General features: G+C 44.5%; 1 protein-coding gene across 1 annotated transcript in view; it reads left to right on the top strand.

Moving 5' to 3' along the window:
• Nucleotides 1-3,303: 3,303 nt before the first annotated feature.
• The window catches only part of STYK1 (serine/threonine/tyrosine kinase 1), a 37,504-nt gene continuing 19,750 nt past the window's right edge, over nucleotides 3,304-21,057 (top strand). Inside the window, exons 1-2 of the mRNA XM_078651397.1 lie at nucleotides 3,304-3,423; nucleotides 20,650-20,745. Coding sequence (XP_078507523.1) covers nucleotides 20,679-20,745 — 67 coding nt within the window. The 5' untranslated portion in view covers nucleotides 3,304-3,423; nucleotides 20,650-20,678. The remainder of the gene's footprint in view (nucleotides 3,424-20,649; nucleotides 20,746-21,057) is intronic.

Here is a 21,057-nt window from a genome sequence, read left to right as displayed (position 1 = left end):
GACTTCCTGGCAGCATCTGCATTACACCTGCAAATATACACCTTGTCATTGTTATGATGACAAAATACCTGTACTTGGTGTTGAGGAAGAGAACCCCTTCTTTGTCCTGCAGCTCTTAAAGTGACATACCAAAAAAGAGTTTTCTGGAAGTCCTATTTGTGTCAATAGAGGAGTTCTCCCAGGTCTACACACATCCAAACACTGCGGTTTCTGCTCATACTCAGCCAAAGGGGAAGAAAAGAAAATGGGGAAACCTAAATTCTGGGAAAAGCAGTAAAACTGAACTGAGTTTTGGGGTAAAAACAAGGAGCTGACGCAAAATAACTTTATCGGGGAAGAACCTTAGTATGAGCCTTTGCACAGTAGACGTCTCAATTCTCAACACGTTGCTACTAAAAACAGGACTTTTGGGATCGAATTTTGAACTTTTCTGTTAGGAAACGACCAAAAGAAGGATCTTAAAACTCTTGAACGACTAGGATTTAATCCCAAGAAGGACAGGAGAGCGTACAACCAGATGTCTAAGGAAAAAACGCATAGTCTAGCAGATAGTTCTTCAATGGACAAAATATCTTCAGGTCTTGGTCTCTGACCACTTTTTAGTTTGGCATAGCTAGTTCCACAAGGCTAAAAAGACAAGATCAAGAATCAGGGCAGGATTTTAAGAAGATGGTAACACTTCCTTAATCTGCCACCATTTTCAGATTGTGCACAGATGCCTATCAGAAAGGAGTAATGTTTCTGATCTCCTAGACTGTTGTAGCCATAAAGCTACTGACCTCTAAAGAGCCAAATTCTCGTTAAGGATGGCCGAGTGTTTTCTGAGTGATGGACAGAATTGGAGATAGAATGAGAGAAAAAAACAGTGGAGTGGAGCATGACAGAAGAAGGCCCCACGGATGTCTGTCCCTACTCGAGCAGCTGCAGGAGAGTGTGTTTGTCCCCTGTAGTGCTAGCCATCAGTTGTGGGCTGGGACCAGGTGCTGCCCGCCCCAGCAAGTATCCTAAACCTTGTTGTGATTGGTTGGGCCAAGACTTCGTCATAGTTCCCAAGTGGCACCACGTCATGTGATACCTTCAAACAGCCTCGGCTTTGTAGGCTGACAACACTTTGGGCCATATGTAGGTAGCTTAATACCGGTCAGTAACGGCCGAAAATCGGTAAATTTGCCGTTACCGACCGGTATTTAGCTTATTCCAATGTAGGTGGCTGGATTTAAGGATTCGCTAATTTACCGATTCGGTAATTTAAGGAATCGGTAAATTACCGAATCCATAAATCCTATAAAGGGAGCACTCAAGTGAGTGCATTTTTTATTTAAGGATTCGTTATTTACCACCAACTACAAGTTGGTGGTAAATATCGAAAACCTTTAAAAAGCAATTTTGTGCTTTTTTAAAAGTGCCATGTGGCAGACATACATGCCCTAACATGCCCAATGTGCCACCATGCCACCCTTGAATATGTTCCCCCTACTACAGATTCAGTATTTACTGAATCGGTAGTAGTGAATGGCTTCCCATCGCTGAATGGGAATTACCGAATTGGTAAATACCGAACTGGAAATACCGAATATTACCGAATAGGTAAAATTTACTGAATTTTTACCTACATATTATTTACCGATTCTGAAATACCGAATCGGTAAAATTCGGTATTTCAGAATTGGTAAATAGAGATTACCTACATCTGGCCCTTTGTGTTTTGGGACTCGTGGTTTCAATTTTAGCAATATGGGCTCATAAATCCATTGTGCTGAGAACTCTTGGTTAAGTAAGGCCTGGTTGCTGCTGGTCTGAAGGTATAGCTGGAAGGTGCCCCTCAGGAATGTGGATTTTGGCAGTCCATACTTTGTTGCCAACTAGCAAGGAGTGTGCTGGAACCCGTAGGCCTGTATTTACTATGAAAAGCGTGACACTGCATGTCTCAGCCTGCAAATTGAAAGCCAAAATTTGATGCAAGTCGTGTTATGACCCTGGCATAGCAGCGAGTTTCTTAGGCCCAATGAGTTAGCGGTTAGTCCAGTCCCGCTTTTTTCTTAGAATTCTGTGACTTGTATTGTATTGTATTGTATTGTAATTGCATTTATATAGCGCTTACTTCCCCTGACGAGGCGTCGAAACACTTTTTCGGCAAGTAGCACGCTACTCCGCGACCCATAGAGGATTATTGTTGAATTAGTATAGTTAAACATGCAAGTACATTTTAAGTGGTGGATAGGTTAGTCAGTTATTTTGATTTGGAATGATAGCAGAAGGATAGAGGAGGACAAAGGTTTGTATTTATATTGGTTTGACGCTGCGTTTAAGATGACTGCAAGTCCCACAATTCCAAGAAATAGCACGGGACCGACCCATCTAGTCACACATGAATTTGGGAAACTTGGCAGCTGTGAAAAGGCCTCACACTAGTGACAATGAGGAGTAAGCGTGTATTACTGTGTTGAAAAGATGCTGCTTCCGATACCGACCTCACTTGTAGGTGCCTAGTCAGCACCTTCAGCTAGTGCTGTTCTTATAGTCAACATTTTATATAGTGGGATGTTTGAGTGAATACGTACACATTAAAAAAAATAAACCTACAAGTCCCAGAATGCAGTTCTGTTCCAGATACATTCAGAGCTGGTCGAAGGGGGTTGCCAGGTGACGTCACCTAAGCCCGGGCGGCAGCTCTGCTCACTGGTGGTTATTAAGTCGACCCTTGAAGAATGAAAGGTAGGTCCCAGCGTGACCCCACGTCACGTGCAGCAGGCTGACTCCTGACCCAGCAGCAGGCCCCTTGCATGGTTTCTGGGCCCAGATAATGTGTAACCCTGGAGAATGCTAATTAAACTGCTCGTCCCAGAGTGCACGTGGCAGTAATTAGTGATCGTATCCCACGTGACTCGTCACACCAGGGTCACCTCGTCAGGACTGTGACTAGTGACCTGTCAGGAACGTGACCGCAGGTGCCCCAACCGGCTGAGCACCTTCTCCGGCATCTTTCACGTCCTGGGCGCGTGTAATTGATCCGCTGCCAGCTTTAGGAACTCGATCCTTTGCGCCACACCCTGCGCTCCTCTGAAGCCTGGAGAGGGGTGCGTGGAGGGCCCGGCTCACCTTTCTGCTTTCGCGACCGGTGCAAGTATCCTTCGAGAGCCTGGAAGGGTGCGGTCATCTGAGCCCCGGAGGTGTAGGCTCACTCTCGAGACACCAGGACGTTTCAAAAGTGACCCTTCGCAGAGGCTGCTGAGTGACCCGCCTGTCATGCTTGGCACTCTCTGCTGGAACTTTATTTACAGAGGACTGCGCGGATATCTGAGATTTGGGCCCGCAATTATGTTGGAAACATAACTACAAGTCCCAGAATGCAACGTTCTGTCTACTAAAACCCAGGAGTGACTAAATGCAGCTCATATGACATGCCACCGCTTGGCGGAGTTGGTAAGTGATTTTTTTGGGGATGTGAAATAATATTATTACAGGGCTCTGAAACCCTCCATGGGGTAAGAGGCACTATATAGAACCGACTACAGCAAGGATACATAGAAAACGAACATTGGCAAAGTCAGTAGCTTTGGTTAAAGTGTTGAGACCTGTCCTAAACAACAAAAGGCCTGTTGCAGTGGATAAAAAAACAAACCCGCATTGGGAAAGCCAATAGCTCGCTCTGTCCTTGAAAGCCAGCGCAGATGTTATTTTCAAACACATTGTTTTTTTTTGGGGGGGGGGGGGGAATTTTCGGGCTACAAAAAGAAGATCGCTTGCTGCCTAAACATGGTGGCCGCAGGGCTGCAGTAAAAAAGAAATAGAAAACAACTATTGTTACCTATTTGGGTCGTGTACCTAGAATATTTAATTACATTTTCCCCATGATTCTTGCACAAAGCAGGAAAACATGATTCCGATGGGTACAAAGAAAATATCCTATTGCCATTGAGAGGCTGAGGGTGTCTCTCAAAGGAGCGTGGCCAATGTAATTAAGGGTGTGGCATAAAAACACATAAGCTAAAAATCCGTGCTGAGCATAATGTGCTGCACAACTGGCATTTTGCTGTTTTCGTCATTCCATTAAGATACATAATACAACAGTTATTAAACTTGCAATAAAATCGCCAATTATTTTTCTGGCAAAATCGCGAACATATATGCAAGTTTTTCTGGAAGTAAAGTGCCTGGTATTGATTTTGTAGAAAGTAAAGATCATATAAGCACTCAATTTCATCTAGACGCTTTCTCTGTTCCCTCTGCCGACATTCTAATATCTACTTGCAAAAGCATCAAATCCGGCTCTCCAAGTGATCCTGCGCCTCCGAAAATTCTAGCAGCTTGTCTGTCTGTCTTAGAGCCCCATTTCAGACACATACTGCAACTCTCCTTTTCCAATGCCTGTCTACCTGCAGTATGGAAGAAAGCCATAGTCCTCCCCATCAAAAAAAAACCCAATGTGAGTCAGGATCTGTTAGAGAATTTACGCCCCATCTCCCTGCTACCATATCTGGCTAAGCTAGCAGAGAAAATTGCCAACGTCCAACTTATGGCTCATCTGGAAGCCCAAAATGCCTTTCATACATCTCAGTCCGGTTTCAGACCAAGATTTTCTACTGAAACAGCTCTCTTGAGAGCTACTGAAACCCTGCGGGAGGGAGCTGATGAAGGCAAGACTATGGCCCTTATCATGCTAGACCTAAGTGCCGCGTTTGACACTGTAGCTCATTACACCTTGCTACAGTGTCTAAACCGAGCGGGTGTTATCAAAGAGGCTCTGGGATGGCTGAAGGCTTTTCTCACCAACAGAAGCTTTCAGGTTCAGAGAGGGATCTTCCTCTCTGATAGTATGACACTGGAACAGGGGGTACCTCAGGGCTCTGCCCTGAGTCCCACCCTGTTCAATTTGTACATGGCTCCTCTGGCAGAGGTGGTACAATCGTTCGGCGTAGAGCTAGTCTCTTACGCCGACGATACCCAACTGCTGATCTCTCTATCTCAAGCACCCTCCTCTGAGGCTGATAACTTCAAATCCTGCATGAGTAGACTGGCAGCCTGGATGAATGAAAACTGCCTCAAATTAAATGGTACAAAAACAGAGGTACTGGTAATAGGAGGAAGAGATACTATGTGGACAAAGGACTGGTGGCCCGCTAGTTTGGGACCCCTACCTAATCCTAGTAAAGAAGCGAAGAACTTGGGTGTCTGGATAGACAACAAGCTCTCGTATGACAGCCATGTCAAAAAAACGGTAGGCAAGTGCTTTGGAGTCATGAAAACTCTTAACCGCACCCTGGATCTGCTCCCCCTGAACTCCAGGCGGACCATGACTCAGGCACTTGTTACCTCCCGAATAGACTATGGCAATGTACTGCTGTTGGGAACAACGGATAAAAACATCAGAAAACTGCAAGTCCTGCAAAATTCAGCTGCACGCCTTGTGCTGAGACTTCCCCGTAGGGCTCCTTCCAAACCCTCCTTGGCCTCCCTCCACTGGCTACCCATTGGACAGAGGATACTATTCAAAGCTCTCCTGTGGTGTCACAGGATCATCCATCAAAAAGCCCCCTCTTATATGTCCGACTTAGCTATACCCTACGAGCCGAATAGGTCCCTTCGCTCCGAGGGAATGGGGCTGCTTAAAACACCACGCATAAAAAAAGCCAGGATGGGAGGCAAGTCCTTCCGCACTCTGGCGGCTAGGAAATGGAACGCCCTCCCCACACCTATCAGGTTAGAAAATAATGAGGCCTCCTTCAGGAAACTGCTAAAGACCCATTTGTTCACCTGTTAATCAGCCTGTTCTCCTTGGTTCTGGTTATGATTCTTTCTCCACAGCGCGGGGACACGCCGGGAGGCGTCACCAGGCGCTTTATAAGCCCCTTTAATAAATAATAATAATAATTTAATAAATAATAATTAAATACACCTATAAGAAGGCAGGACTATTGACTTTGTCAAGGGTTGTTAGTTGCATGAGATAAGTAACAGCTGTGGCTTTGTTGTATAGAACATTCCAGCGCCTTTAGACCCTCACGGGTGAGTAGAGCGCTTTATAAACCCCTGATTGTTTGATTGATTGATTGATCATTGAAAATGCCCGAGTTCTGAATCGATGAGACTGTGAAAGAACTAAAAAACGCGTCTCTTTGAAGTTACATCAAAGGCAGTGAAGCGTGGGTCTTCTGCAGAGTTGAGGTTTTTTTCCACCCTGAGGTTGGCGGCAACTTGGGGGAGCCCGTTAGGAACCTCTCTCGCACCTACTTTTTAGAACTGCCGGTGTTGAGTACCGGCGGGACCCGGCCCACTTAAAGCCCTGGGCTGACCTTTTGCTCCCAGCTTTGTGCTGTGATTGGCAGACACACAATGTGACTGAAAGCTGAAACAAGTCTGTGGATGAAAAGGGTTGACCCAAAGCCCATGTATGTATTTATAGCTGTATGGATATTTCTTTCTGGTGTTGTTTTTTTAAAATCTATTACAAGGCTGGTGAGCTGTCTCTAGGCCAAACCAAAATAAAGGATGGCCTCCAGTATACAATGCATTAATGCATTAACTAATGTAATTTATGAGTCACAATGGTATTTGATTTGTAAAATAGTCCGCATACACTGCAGTGCACGCATTCCATAGGAAACAGAATGACGCATCCCACAGATCCTAGCAGGAAGTGAGAGGGTTTACTCCTCAGGGAGTAGCCAGAGTCCACCATGGACATCGATTCACCAAAATGCAAGGAGTAGCGGACCTGACGACATATACCCTTTGCAAAAAGAACAATTAATGGATAGAATGCAGAATAATGTCATACATTCACCCCAGTACAGAGATCTGGGCCTAAATCCAGTTTTTTTTTACTCACCATGCCATTCTATTTTGGACCCAGCCATATGCAAATCAGTCTTGACCCTGCGCCCAATGGGAAGAGTCCGGCCTGAACTGCCAGGCCAGGTCCTCCCTGGACTGGAAACAAGCATTTTAGGACCGGTTTCGGGCTTTCAGCTCTCATCAGCCAGGCTAGCTTGACTCCAGTGGCATGGAGAGCACATGACCCACATCTGGGCATACCCGTCCCACTCGGGGTGACACATGCAAAAAGAACAATTGATGGACAGAATGCAGAACAACGTCATACATTCACCCCAGTACAGAGATCTGTTTCCTAAATCCAACGTTTTTTTGCTAGCCATATTGAAATCACTCTTGACTTGCGCCCAATGGGAACAGTCCAGCCCGAACAGCCAGGCGAGGTCCATTTGTTTGCTGTAACACTTTTAGCCCTAAGTGGGATGGGTATGCCGAGACGTGGGTCCCTTGCTCTATGTGCCACTGGATTTAAGCTAGCCTGGCTGAAGAAGGGCGACATACCCTGAAACCGGTCCCAGGATGCTTGTTTCTTGTCCAGGGAGGTCCTGGTCTGGCATTTCAGTCTGTACTGTTCCCATGGGGCACAGGGTCAAGACTGATTTGCATATGGCTGGGTCCAAACTGGGGTGGCGTAGTGGGCAAAAAAACTATGGATTTAACCCAGATCTTTTGACGGGGGAGAATGTTTGCATTGTCAGTATTCTGTCCATCATTTCTTTGCTGTAACATATACCCATTGACCTTAATGATGTCGCAGGAAGTGACCTCATATAACCTCTGACCCTACATCACCCCAAGAAGTGATGTCACATAACCTTAATCCTGATGACATCACAATAATTAACATTGCTGCAGTTAAATAATTGCCAAATTAATATTATATATTCCTCTAGGGGAGAACAAAGGGTAGGAGATTCCCTTCCTGAGAACATTTTGAAAAAACGGACTTTACTAGTGCCTTTTAATGCACAATTTTCCAACACATTTGCTAAAAAGCCATAAGCTCTAAAAACACTCACTAAATATTCAAGCCCTTTTAATGGCGCTCTAAGCTACTGAAATCTGACAGTCCCCATGAGCTCACCAAGTTTTGTGTTTAACATGTCCTGAGGGTGCCCCCATTATGCCCAAGGGCCTTGCCACAGTTGTCTTTCCATATGCCAAGAGTTTCCTCCAATATGCCATCACCAGCAATTTGCCACAGGTGCCAAATATGCCAATAATTTCCTCCAGGAGGCCAGCACCTTGCATTTTATTTCATGGGTCCTCCATGCCAAAATGTACCTCCAGTGTGCCAGCAGTGGCATTTTTCTGCTGGTATCCATATGCAAGTATTGCCTCCAGAATTCCAGTGCCAACATTTTGTCAAGGGTGCTTCTATGAGCCAAGAAGCAGGTCATGTCCAACAGCGGATCTGCAACTTTAGCAACACATGCTCACGTATATTCACTTAGTCACACTCATTCTGTCATTAGCACCGACTTGCACTAATTTATTTTTTACTCACTCTCACCCCATGAACCACTCATTCACGCTCCCTCTTACTCACTTATACTCCCTCATTTTGACACACACACGCCCATGATCCCATATACAAACGTGCATGCTCACACATACACACGCTGTCTCACTCAAACTCACTCACCCACATGCACTCGCGCATCATACATTAAAACCAATTTATTTTTCTTATCTAAGATGCCAGTGAAGGTCCTGATCTTTCTGCTCCATTTGTATATTACAGTAATAGTAAATAATAAACTATTAATATGAAATAAAAATGAGCAGGAAATGAGGTTAGAGCCTGACTCTGATAATGCGAGACCCTCTGTATTCTTGGCACTGATTTTGCCACCTCTGTAAGCTGGTGTCGCAAAGGCAGTGCCAGGGGTTGCAAGGGGCAAGCTAGCGGTCTCAACTCTGACCCATTGGCGACCCCTAAATGACATCCATGAAATCCACAATGCATGTTTTAAAGAATTGGTAACAAAAGATCAAATAAACTCTGCTCTATCAATACAGACCTCAAATATCCTGCGTTCATTTGGTGCTGATTCAAGGCCTCAGGAAACATGAAGTCGATGTCATCACGTTTTAAGTAAGACTCGCTTCGTCATCACGTTTGTGCTTTTGATGGTGGATATTTACGCCGCAGCTTCTTGAGTGCAGAGGTGGTGGTGGCTGCTGTCCAGTTGTGTGTTACTGAGGATACTCATTTTGTCGAAATCTGCAGCCACCTCAAAATGGCTTTCAGGTGGTCCCAATGTCCATTGTGTGGACGCTTCTTTCTCTGAGGACTTAAAGGTCATTAGATATCGGGGTGGGCATGTCTCCTCCCAGGCCGTAAGAAATGCCAGGAAATCCTACGCTGCAGTTGGTGTGTGAGAAGGAGGGAAGGTTTTGTTTGGTGCATAATGACTGCCCCACAAACCAGGGCACCGCTTGGGTCTAGCTCGGATGGCATTCTGGCCTAAAGGGAATCTGTAAAACGCACAAGATGATGTACAAAATCTTGCACATTGGCAAAACATTCACCCCCAGTCGCAGATCTGCTTTAATCCATCGTTATTTTGCTCACCAAGCCACCCCAGTTCAGACATGGCCATATGCAAATCAGCCTTGACCCTGTGCCTCATGGGAACAGTCCAGCCCAAACTGCCAAGCCATGTCTTCCCTGGACCGGAATCAAGCATCCTAGGACCGGTTTCTGGCTATCAGCCATCTTCAGCCAGGATAGCTTGACTCCAGTGGCGTAGTGAGCACGGGACCCACGTCTGGGCATACCCTTCCCACATAGGGTGAACAGCAAGACACACAAGATGATGGACGGAATGTTGCACAATGGCAAAAAACATTCAGCCCAGTCACAGATCTGGGTTTAATCCATCGTTATTTTGCTCATCAAGCCACCCCAGTTCAGACATGGCCATATGCAAATCAGTCTTGACCCTGTGCCTCATGGGAACAGTCCAGACCGAACTGCCAAGCCATGCCTGAACTCTTGTTTTTGCTAAAGGGAATCTGTGGCATTTCTCCAGTGACTGGCGCCTTTGAAAGGCAGACAGGGCAGAGGGAAGACTGCATCACCTAATTCTGCTACCACAGTGCTCCCACTCGCTGGAAAAGGCACCAGCCCTTGAGATAGTCCTGTAGGGTCTTCGGTGGCAGGTTGTCCAGGCACGTGTGAGAATTTTTTTTTTTCGTGCATTCTAGTACTCTTAACGCTTACCTTGTGATACAAGTACCAGAATGTACAGAAAACCTGAGACTGGTGTACCTCTCACGCTCAACGTGTGACACCTGAAGGGTTTGCGTGGGAACCATGAGGGACGTGGTTCATTGCAGTGATGTTATGAGGGAGTTCTGTGCTGCCCAGGTTTGCCCATCTTGGAGCTCGGCATCTCTACAGATGTGCGAGTAAAAGGCATGACTGAGGCCACATGTGCAAGGATGCTCCTGGCAGTTGACTCATTACCTCTGTCGAGGATTCCCTGATGACACAGTGGCTTACTTTGTACAAATCATTGCTTCCATGTGCCTTTCAGATCAATTGAAGTGAACCAAGACTACAACTTCCAAAATGCACTGCTTTCTCATGTTCTAAATGAGTGTGAAACTGGAAACCTGTGGCCAGAGGACAGGTCCGCCGGTGACCCATCCTCTCTAGACACCTGTGCCCCTTACTCATCTTCTGCTTATAGGGCACCATCTCATTTGTGCTTTCTCTTTACCTGTCGCCCCCTGGATTAAATCCAGAGGGTTTCGGATTAATGCATGTGTAATATTCATGAAATAGTTGATGGACGTCCTGGGGACGTCCGTTTTCCACCTCTTTCAGCGGGCCACCTGGACACACCTTACCCGACCAGCCCTGTTCCTCCTGCACCCCTTTGGGGACCTAAGATCCCCGGCCGCAGCTCATAATCTTAGAAGGAGGGCTAGAATTACTAACCCCCCTTCAGTCTATCCCTCAAAAATATTTTTATACCTTTCATATAATTCCCCAATGCAATGGTAATATCAAGATTTGACATAACTTCAACTCCCCCATCCATGAGCATTGGACACCTTCCCCCTGGATAGCAGGAGAAACTTGCCCCATCAGAGGAGCTCTGAGCATGGTAGCCATTGGGACTGCAGCTTCTTCCCATCTGGGGACCACTGAACTGTTGAAGGGCACAGGGTCCTGGGGAACTTACTCTGAACTTACAGGCTCCCGTAGAGAGACTCTGGGAGCTTGTGAAAGAGCCCCCGTAGAACTTCTGAGACTTGAACGGCTTAGCGAGGCCTAGCTTGGATGTCGCCACAAATTAATAGGGAATAACCCGCAGCCATAAATGGATAAGTGGGAGTGAACGCTGACTTAGGTACTCTAGTGTGCTTGCTTCAAGAAGGTTGTGTATATTCTTTGCATTGTGTTGTATTGTACTTTGTGTTAGTAGATTACTGCTTTTGAAATAAAAGCTAGGATTTGACAGAACAATCATTTATCAGCGTTGGCGGTCGTATTTTGGGTTGCGAGGCTGTCCTCCCAGGGAAACCTTGGACTGCTTGACCCGAGTCTGAGCAACTGGGCCATGTTCCCCTTCAGCAGGGCACAAGTCCTAAAAAAAAGAAGTGGGCGGACACTGTCACCGGAAGTGACGTCACAACAGGAAGTGACGTCACGAAAGGTGCCGAGCTCGTCTTCCCAGAGAGGCCAAAGAGTGAGCTCCAGCTGTTTGGCAGGGGGGACGGTGTCCCCCCGGTTAAATAAGTGGGGGACGCCGTCCACCCGTGTGGTACCCCGACTCGAGCCCTGCGCCTTCAGCATCTGAGACCAAACTCGGTTGGGCGCCAGAATATTTAAATTGATAAAAAATGTATACTTGTATAGTGGACTACTCACCCACAAGGGTCTCAAGGCGCTTGTACGAATACCGTTGTGGAACCCATCCTGGCTTTCCCTGTGAGGTGTCCACTCCTGGGCACCCCCAAGGTGGAGGCCAGGCATCCTTAGCGTTGTGGGGGCCGTTGTGGAGATTAAGCAAGCTATTGCCCAGAGTTGCAGAGTGGGACTCCATGATTGGAATAGGCACCGAGGCGAGAATTATCAGGTCCGTGGAATTTTGAGCCCAAGACCCGCCGAGGCGAGGAATTGAACCCTGGTCTCGGGCTAGACCTCTGCTTGCCCTGTGGCCATCTTAACCCCTTCCACGCTGATGACGAGCTGGGCTCGTCATGAGGTAGCCTCCTCGCACGCTCATGACGAGCCCAGCTCGTCACGTAAAGTGCGCTTTTAAAAATCTCAGCGTACGAGCGGAATTCCGCCCGCACGCATGCGGTTAAAGGGGTTTTCACAAGCGTAGTCCTAGAGCATCCCCATATTTAGATGACATACGAGGGCAGGGAAGAAATAGATCTGTAACATTTCCTGCGTTTTCCAACTTCACACAGACCACTTTTCCTCAATATCAAGAAGCTGGCATCATGCACAGGTGTAGGCCTGGAAAGTTGTTCAGTTTGTGAATTTGTTAGACATGACATGACAATGCACAAGCATACATGAAAAGATCTAGACACTTATGGCTCTTAAAAAATCCATCTTGAAGGTCTTAGCATATCAGTGGTACTAATCACTGGACTTGGAAGATGGCTCAGTGAGGTATTGCAGGCAACTACCCTCTGTAGTGATCTAAAGGTCACACATTTGCATGCTGGGACGCCCAACTCAGCCGCCCACCTTCAGAGATCGGTAAATTGAATACCATTAAATTTGGTAAATTGAATACCATTACATTTTGTAAATTGAATACCATTACATTTTGTATATTGAATACCATCACATTTGGTAAATTGAATACCATTACATTTTGTAAATTGAATACCATTACATTTGGTAATAGTATCACCTGGTACAGTAGGGCTGAAGCATCAATCTATATGTAAAACACAGGCTGATGTTTCGCAGTTTTGCTGTGTTTGGCTGTAGCGGAAACAGCCTGTGTAATTGAAAGCAGGGAAGCAACGTGCATGCACTTTTCACAATGTTTGTGTCTCCCAGTGAAAAAGATGGACTCCCTTATTCAGTTTTTACGAGTTCTATTGTGAAATGCTGGGAATCACAAATACTGTTGAAGTGAAGCAAAGTGATCTATCACCAAGCATTGCTCGGTACAAATATCCACCCGTCGCTGTCTGAAGGGAGAAATTCCTTGATGTTCACATTTATGTGGACATTCTTTATGACGAGTTGGAAGGTTTATGGACGGCAATTCTGCCTCGTGCCCTATTATAGTAAAAGGTAATGGGTGCCTACAAGGGAATTTATTTGCAAAAGACTTAATTGAGTATGGAATTACTTTTAGGATTGGTCCATCTGGAACAAACCCTCATGTGTCATAAGACAACTTCATTCAATGAAACTGATCAGCTCAAAAAACACGGGAAATCCTAGACTGTTCGAGATACATTATTTATATAAAGCAGTAGTTAAAAAGGAGTACAAACACATGAATAAAGTCAGCAAAAGATCATGAAAAGGAAGTAAAAATAAATGATCCTAACAATTCATGACCAACAACTATTCCATAACAATACATAGCACGACAAATCTCATAATCAAAATATATGTCGCAAGAGATTTGACACAATTTCTCCGGAATAGAAGAGGAGGTCGACGTTTCGGTCTTGTGGCTTCAGTCCTTTAGACCATCTTCAGGATAATAGTCTTTGCTAGAACAAGACTCTTGTGTAAAATAGTAAGATGCAGCCAAAAGCCAAGGGACAGATCAATGGTCGTAAACGCCAAACTTAGTACTGGCGTCTGTGGTGCGCATATATACTTTTAAGGTCAGCAGAATAATTCGTTATGGGCAGGAGAGCAATCTTCCATGCGTAGTGTTTCTTAACTTTCTTTAGTTTCAAAAGTCAGTCAATAGCGTGGCGAGATGACCAGCGTGCGTCCGGCAATCAGGGCAGCATATTACAGTGTCGGCTCTGCGGGGGAGTAGTTATAACTGGTGCATCGGGTGCAGTGACTCTAGCTCCTAGAGGTATTTCCGGCCCAGGCACCCCAATTATGGCCTGTACTCAATAACCGTGTGTGGGGGAACATGATTTTCTTAGATTGCACAGGGCCCATGGTACAGCCCGCTGCTGCAGTGTAGAATATGTGAAAAAACCTGCCGGTAGTTCTTTGAGGAAGCATGGAAGCCCCTCCACCCCTCTTTACTGAATGTAATCAGTCAGTTCTTGAGAATATGCTAACAATGCAGAAGCCCGGACGTTTGTGGATATATAACTATGCCTCTCCCATGCTTTTGGAAGTTTGGTTGTTTAGATGCACCTGTGGTGCAGCATCTCTTGCTTTTTTGCAGGTTTGTCTAGCACCTGGGTTGTGCTTCCCTTTGCATGCACTCAGCTGGCGCGGGCTCCATATATAAATGGTAAACGGAGCCTACAAGGGATTTGATTCACAACGATCTTTTGTTATTCAAAGATAAATCAGGGAGTTAGTCCTAATGGAACAAACGCCAAAGTGTCATTAGACAACATCAAACAAAAAGAAATCTTAGCATGAAACACACGGGAAAACCTAGTAGTTTGAAAAATATATCTTATTTTATATATTTTTGTTAGAAAATGGAGGACAAGTAAATAAGTAAATAAAATCAGCACAGTCATGGAAAGAAGTAAAATTAAATTGACCTAACAATACATGACTGCACAACTATTCCAATTAAATCATAAGCAACAAATCTCTAATGAGAATACAAATTGCTCCAGAATAACAAAATGTCTTAGGAATAGAGGATGTGGTCGACGTTTCGGTCTGTTCGGCTGTAGTCCATCAGACCATCTTCAGGACGAGAATAATAATGGCTGTGAGGAAAGACTCCTATATAAACATAATAAAAAATGGTACCTTAACACTATAAACAAATTGCATTAAGAATGAGAACATCAAATATGTCCCACTTCATGCTGCTCATAGCTAGCTACCAGGCATGACACTGCAACCCACCTGCCAGGGTGTCCACGCTTCTCACAGTTCCAGCCTAACATGAGCTGTAAAAGAGGTGCCTGTCTGTAACTAGGAGGGAGAAGCTGCACTACAGGAAGATTCCTGCACAGTGTAGCTTCAATCACAGGTTGTTTTAAGCAATGCTATTTGGGAGTGTGGCTATCTGCTTCCAAGCAATCCTGAATGGGAATTAAATCCATGCTGGGGGAGCGGAGAAAAGTAGGATTTCCACCAGGTCAAACACTTATTTCTTAAAGTTGGAAAACTGAGATTGTAATGCAGTACTACTTGTTCCAATGGCTATTACTTACCACATGTCAGATTGGTGATTAGACCAGGGGAGCATCTACCTACTCTCCCCAAAGTAATATTGAGTCTATATTTAACCTCACAATGAACTTTTTGCCATTCGATTAATTCTAAATACTGCTAACGTGGACACAAAAATTGGGCGAGACGAGACATTACAAAAAGTTGATTGTCCAAGGCCACCTACTTTAACCAAATGGGTAGGCTGGGATTTAAAAACATGTAGCCTGCTTCCAAAGTTTCCAACTAGATAACTGCTAGTGTGACCATTTATTATAGAAAGGTAAAGGAGTACCATGGATAGGACACTATGTTTTTTGGCCAGCCGCAATCTATAATTGTTTATTTCCAGCATATTTAGGTAAAGTGGTAAAGCCTGGATTAGATGTTAAATCTAATTGTATTGTATTGTAATTGCATTTATATATAGCGCTTACTACCCCTGACGAGGTGTCGAGGCGCTTTTTCGGCGAGTAGCACCGTACTCCGGGACCCATAGAGGATTAGTGTTGAATTAGTATAGTGAAACATGCAAGCACATTTCAAGAGGTGGATAGGTTAGTCAGTTGTTTGGATTTGGAATGATAGCAGAAGGATAGAGGAGGACCCAGGTTTGTATTTATATAGCGCTTGTTGACGCACGCTATTCAGGAAGCCTACAAAGGATTAGTGGTGAATTAAAATGGTGAAATATGAAGTAATTTCAGTGGTGGATATTAGTCTGTTACTTGGAGTGAGAAGGATAGCGGAGGAATAAAAGGGGAAGAAATGTTTGCATTCATATAGCACTTGTTTGTTTATTTATTTATTTATTTATGTGCTTTTATAGCGCCTGAATAAATCCCCGAAGGGGTATCTCCGCGCTCATGTTGGGGGGGAGATTGGACCTGTATCTGATCATTACAGAGGTGAGAAATCATAAACTCAATTAATTGGTGCTGAAAAGATGGGTCTTGAGGGCCTTACGAAAGGATAGGTGATTGGTGAGAAGTTTAAGTTCAAGGGGAAGGGAATTCCAGAGAACAGGGCCTGTATGTGCCAGAGCACGGCCTCCTTGACGGGATTTTTTTATTTTGGGGACCTGAAGTAAATGCAAATTACTTGATCGAAGTGATCGGCCTGGCACATAAGGTTGAAAAGCTCTGGTCAGATATTTAGGGCCCTTTCCTGTCAGGCATCTGTGAATAGTACAAAGGATTTTGAACTTTGTGCGTTGCCGCACAGGCAACCAATGAAGCTTGGCTAGCAGAGGGCGGGAGGGAGTTCTAGATGGAACATTGAGAACCAACCTTGCCAACCTTGTTACCCCTGATGGGTGTTGAATCGCTTTTCTGGCGAGAAGCACGCTACTCCGGAACCCTTAAAGGATTACTGTTGAAAATTAGTATAGTATAAATATGAAGTAATTTGAGTTGTGGATATGTTATTCAGTTATTTGGGTAGTGTAATGCAAGTAGAGCGCAGTCATGGCGCACTCCAGGAAGGGGTAAAGTGGTATGCAACTGAAATGCAGTAAAACACAGTAAGGAGATTCGACAAGCTGAATATCCATCCTATATCCATCCCATCTTTTAAAAGAACCTCATTGAGAATAAGCTGGAATTGACTCTCAAAAAATCAATGCTGGGACTCATAACACCTCCCAATGAACGTCTGTTGATATGACTGCACTCACAATGTGATCATTCTAAAGCTAAATGTATCCTTAGATGTCCTCTGTAGTTGCAGTTCTACTGTTCACCACTTGAGGGCAGACCTCGACTATGTATGTCTCATTCCGAGAAGTCAGCGGTGGAAGTGCATAAAGAAAAGATGGGGACTGAATGACGAAAATATTCTATTTCTATTGGCTTTTCACTTACAGTTAACTGCATATAAAATATAACCAACAATAAGTACAATTTAAATTTATTTTTGAGAATTGCATTTTTCTGGTAAGACATTTTGTCTGTTCAAAGCGATCACTTCAGCTGTTTGTGGGTGTAACTCTGCCGTCACGGATTTGTATCCAGGTCAGTGCCCTGGGGGAAACATGGACGTGTATTGTAACAGGCAGTACTGTGGATAAATAAGTCATTAGTTTTAAATATATATTAGCAACATTATAAGATAGAGTGCACACAGTGTAAACAGGTTGTCGGAAAATGTGCGAAAATATTTTGTTTAAATGTTTACCGTGCTATCAGAACTTATGTTTTTTAGTAATATTTTGATTGTACCTGGTGCACACTTTTTTTTGTTACGTTTCTTTTCAAAGGACACATTTCGTTGAAGTTTGTTTCTATAATGACAAAATGCTATTAAAACTACTTTATCAAAAAAAGTACAAATTTCAAAGTCTGTCAATTAAGCCCTATGTTCACTCCCAAGCATCTTCTAGATTTACTGATTAACCAATCGCACACATTTATATTTTTTCCATTAGCAGGCACTCTGGGGGAAGACTTGTTCTCCCTTCTCTAACCTCATGGTAGAGGAGGCACTCTGCTACCCTTTCAACCTGCCGCAGGTCAAGCGTGCAGGAATACTTAAAAAAAAAAAAAAAAAAAAAAAAAAGTATAGGAAGTGTTTTGATCAAATTATTAACGCTTGGAAACGTTGTTGCCACGTCCCCCCAACTGTGTCGAATGTCGTCTTTTTCTTTTGATTTCCTTGTTTGGTAGAAATTGTTGTACTCCTTATAATAATGTATATGTATTAAAAAAAAAAACCAAAAAAAACCCCAGATTTGTCGGTGTACGTGTGGGGTCAGCTGCTCCATGGGTGCCCTGCTTATCAGAACATCTCTTGGACATTACCCTGGCTAAATTACTTGGACTTTGAGACCTGGGTGTAGAATTCAACCCCATGGTCCACAAGTTGCAGGACTAATGTACAAGAAAATACTGTTCAAATGGGTGTTGTTACCCAGGAGGATCATGCAGGGACCGGCGCGGTCCCTGGCTCGTCCACTCAGGTTGTCGGAAGTCCTGTAGCCTCACTCCAAAAGCTCCAGCCAGCATGCTGGGTTTATTCCTCCATTTCAAGGCCTTTCTCTATCCCTCAGCTGATCACATTCATGCAAAGCTCAAGGCTGGAGTAGTCGCTGCAAAGTTTCTTTAGATTATTATTTGACAAAAATCCAGAAACCTTTTGTTTTTTCAAGCATTTGAAATTTGCATCCAAAACCAGATCTGCTGCGACTTCCGGGAAGAAATCCCAAAGGATTGCTTCCTCGCAATCAATGGGTTCCTTTCGCACTTTTTCCTCTTTGTCTCCTCAAATTCCACATATGCAAAAAAAAAGCTGACCCTCAGTTAGTTGGTGAGGAAAACCCTCCCCATAGTAAAAAAACTAGACCCCCAGTCTTAGATGGTTTCACTTTTGTGTCCGCCATCTTGGGACGACCCGGCCTCGACTGTCGTTAATGGTAATAGTGTGTAGGCACTCCTCATTAATTACATGCGCTGTATTTGGCTAGCTTTGCGTTGCGCCCGCCATCTTGGTAAAGTCTGTGGCAGCTGGTTTGCGCTCTGGTGGGGAGAGCGCCTCGTTTATGACACTCGCCGCCTCTGTAAAAAGTAGGCCTTATGTCGTTGGCGAGCTAAAGTGAGTTTAAAATTGGCTACCAAGAGAAAAAAGACATTTTTAATGATTGACTCTTGATGTCAATGTTAAAAGACAACAGTGCAAGCGCGGTCTGGAAAGAATTATCGAGCGCGCAGGTGTACACAAAAGGTTCCACATGTTTCGGCCATGTTGATCAAACTATGATCGCAGCCTTCTTCAGGACCTAGATGACCATTGTTACTGCAAGGACTATGTGTTGAAAATAATAAAGTGTAATTAGAACAATACAATTGCCTTTTTTAAGCTCACTGTTTTCACATTATTCCTTGTACTGCAATTGCTCCACAGCTAAACGGATTTTAGGAGATCCAACAATCTGATCTACCAAAACATCCCTGAGCTCCTCCCTCACAGTGAGAGGGTTATAGCCCTTGGTTGCCCTAGGGTTTGCAACCAAGAGGAGATCCCAGATGATGAAGCATGCCACTTCAGTAATAAATTCTTTATTTAGATATAAAACATATCTTTAAAAGATTCTTCCAGCACGTTAATACAATCTTACAGCTTAAAAGAGATTAAAAAATAAAGAAAATAAAAACAGAATAAAATGTGACTTTCTTATCAGTGCTTACTGCAACATATCAATTTAAAAATAGCACTCCCGGACAATGCAAATGGGGTTAGGTACACATTATGCTACACAGCAGTCCAATGTTTCTAGAAGCCTGTAGGCATACTGAATGCCACTTCAGTGGGTGATGGGATTCCATCCTCTTAAATAGGACTCCCTCCATGTTTAAGTAGGAGTAATTTGCTTGTACTGATTGTGCTTTTGTTCTCCTTTCGGAGAGCCTGACAGACACCCGGACTTTGTTGCCTGGCAGTTAAGCCAGAACCTGAAGCAGCCTTAGCATGGAGGCTGTGTCCTTCCTGGTGCAAAGTACGTCTTGTTCATGTATCTCGGACTCCATAAGTAGGCGGTGCTTGTACTTGCATGTCTACTGCCTGATCTCTTTACGAAGGACACTAGTTTGAATATTACAGACGTGCCTAGATCTTTTGCATGGATGAATTTGGTTATCTGGGGAAACTGCCCTTTTCATTGATATTAATAATTTTTTAACACTAAGAAAGAAGTGATAAACTTCTATAGCTCCTGAGATGCTTTCTTGTGTTGAATAAAGCCGTTCACTTTGAATGCTTCCTCCTCCGAAGGATATCCAAGCCTATGCAGTTATGGGATAAAGCGGCTTCCTTGGTCAGTCACAGGCACACCAATGGAAGTCCTGCAAGACAACCACCTGAGCTGCATCACACACCACCTGCAAGCATCACATGTCAGCTGTTCCACCAAGGCTAATCCTATTTCAGTAAAGGCTGGATAGCCCTTTACATTAGACTACTTCTGCCTATTGCGACTGGAATCGACCCTTATGTAGGATTGCAAGGGCCAAGATACAAGAATACGTAAATGTCACTATCTGTCCTTCCAACTAGAGACCCTTCAGTCCTACTTACCCAATCTACCCCAACCACAATTAAAAAAAATGAAGGGACACCCCTCCATTATTACTGAAAAAGCCCTAAAATAAAAGAATTCAAGGGTCCCTCCACAACGACCCTACTTTTCCTCCAATGACAGCAGCCACAAAGCTTAAGCCTGGTGTGCATTCATGTGTATCTCCTCCACTCTCTTGTCGCACTGAATTCAATAAGGCAAATCCCGTGTGCGAGCCCCAAGGAGACGCTACATCTGGTGATGTCTTGCAGCCATCTCGCTAAACCTGTGTTTGCCCTTTACATGTATTTTCTAGTCAATTGTGGTATGCTGCAGCCAGTAGCTTGTATCACAGGTGTGCCTATGGAGACAATGTCTGAGCCCAGATGACAGTCCTACATTGATTTTGATTTTAGAGTCTTGGTTTTAACCAGTTTATATCTTCTCTCCAAAGATCTGAGAGGCCTGTCGAGTTAGGGAGCCATGGATGGGGATCCAGCGCCGCAAAGCCGCTCGCTGCTGGCCTGTGCTAACAACGACACGCTCTGCAGTGAGTATGCCCTTGATACACCTGGCGAGGCCACCATCCGATTCTGTTGTCCACAATCATTCGGCAGACACCTATGTCAAGGAAGCAGACTGTCCCAGCCCCAGCTTCGATGGCTTTTAATGCATTGTGCTCCCTCTCCCAATTTCTAATGACAGCTGCCTGATTCTGCTCGCACTCGGTTTTCCTTCAGTTTGATCTATTTGCTGATCCACTGGATCCAGTGTCTGTAGGATCCTGATAGTTGGCCATGTTTTCTCCCGCTTAAAGTTATATCATTATATCAATGCTTAGTCCTGTCCGTAAGTTCCCTCC

Source organism: Lissotriton helveticus, chromosome 7, assembly GCF_964261635.1.
Source record: "Lissotriton helveticus chromosome 7, aLisHel1.1, whole genome shotgun sequence".
Taxonomy (NCBI): Eukaryota; Metazoa; Chordata; class Amphibia; order Caudata; family Salamandridae; genus Lissotriton; species Lissotriton helveticus.
This window is presented reverse-complemented; position numbering and strand designations above follow the sequence as displayed.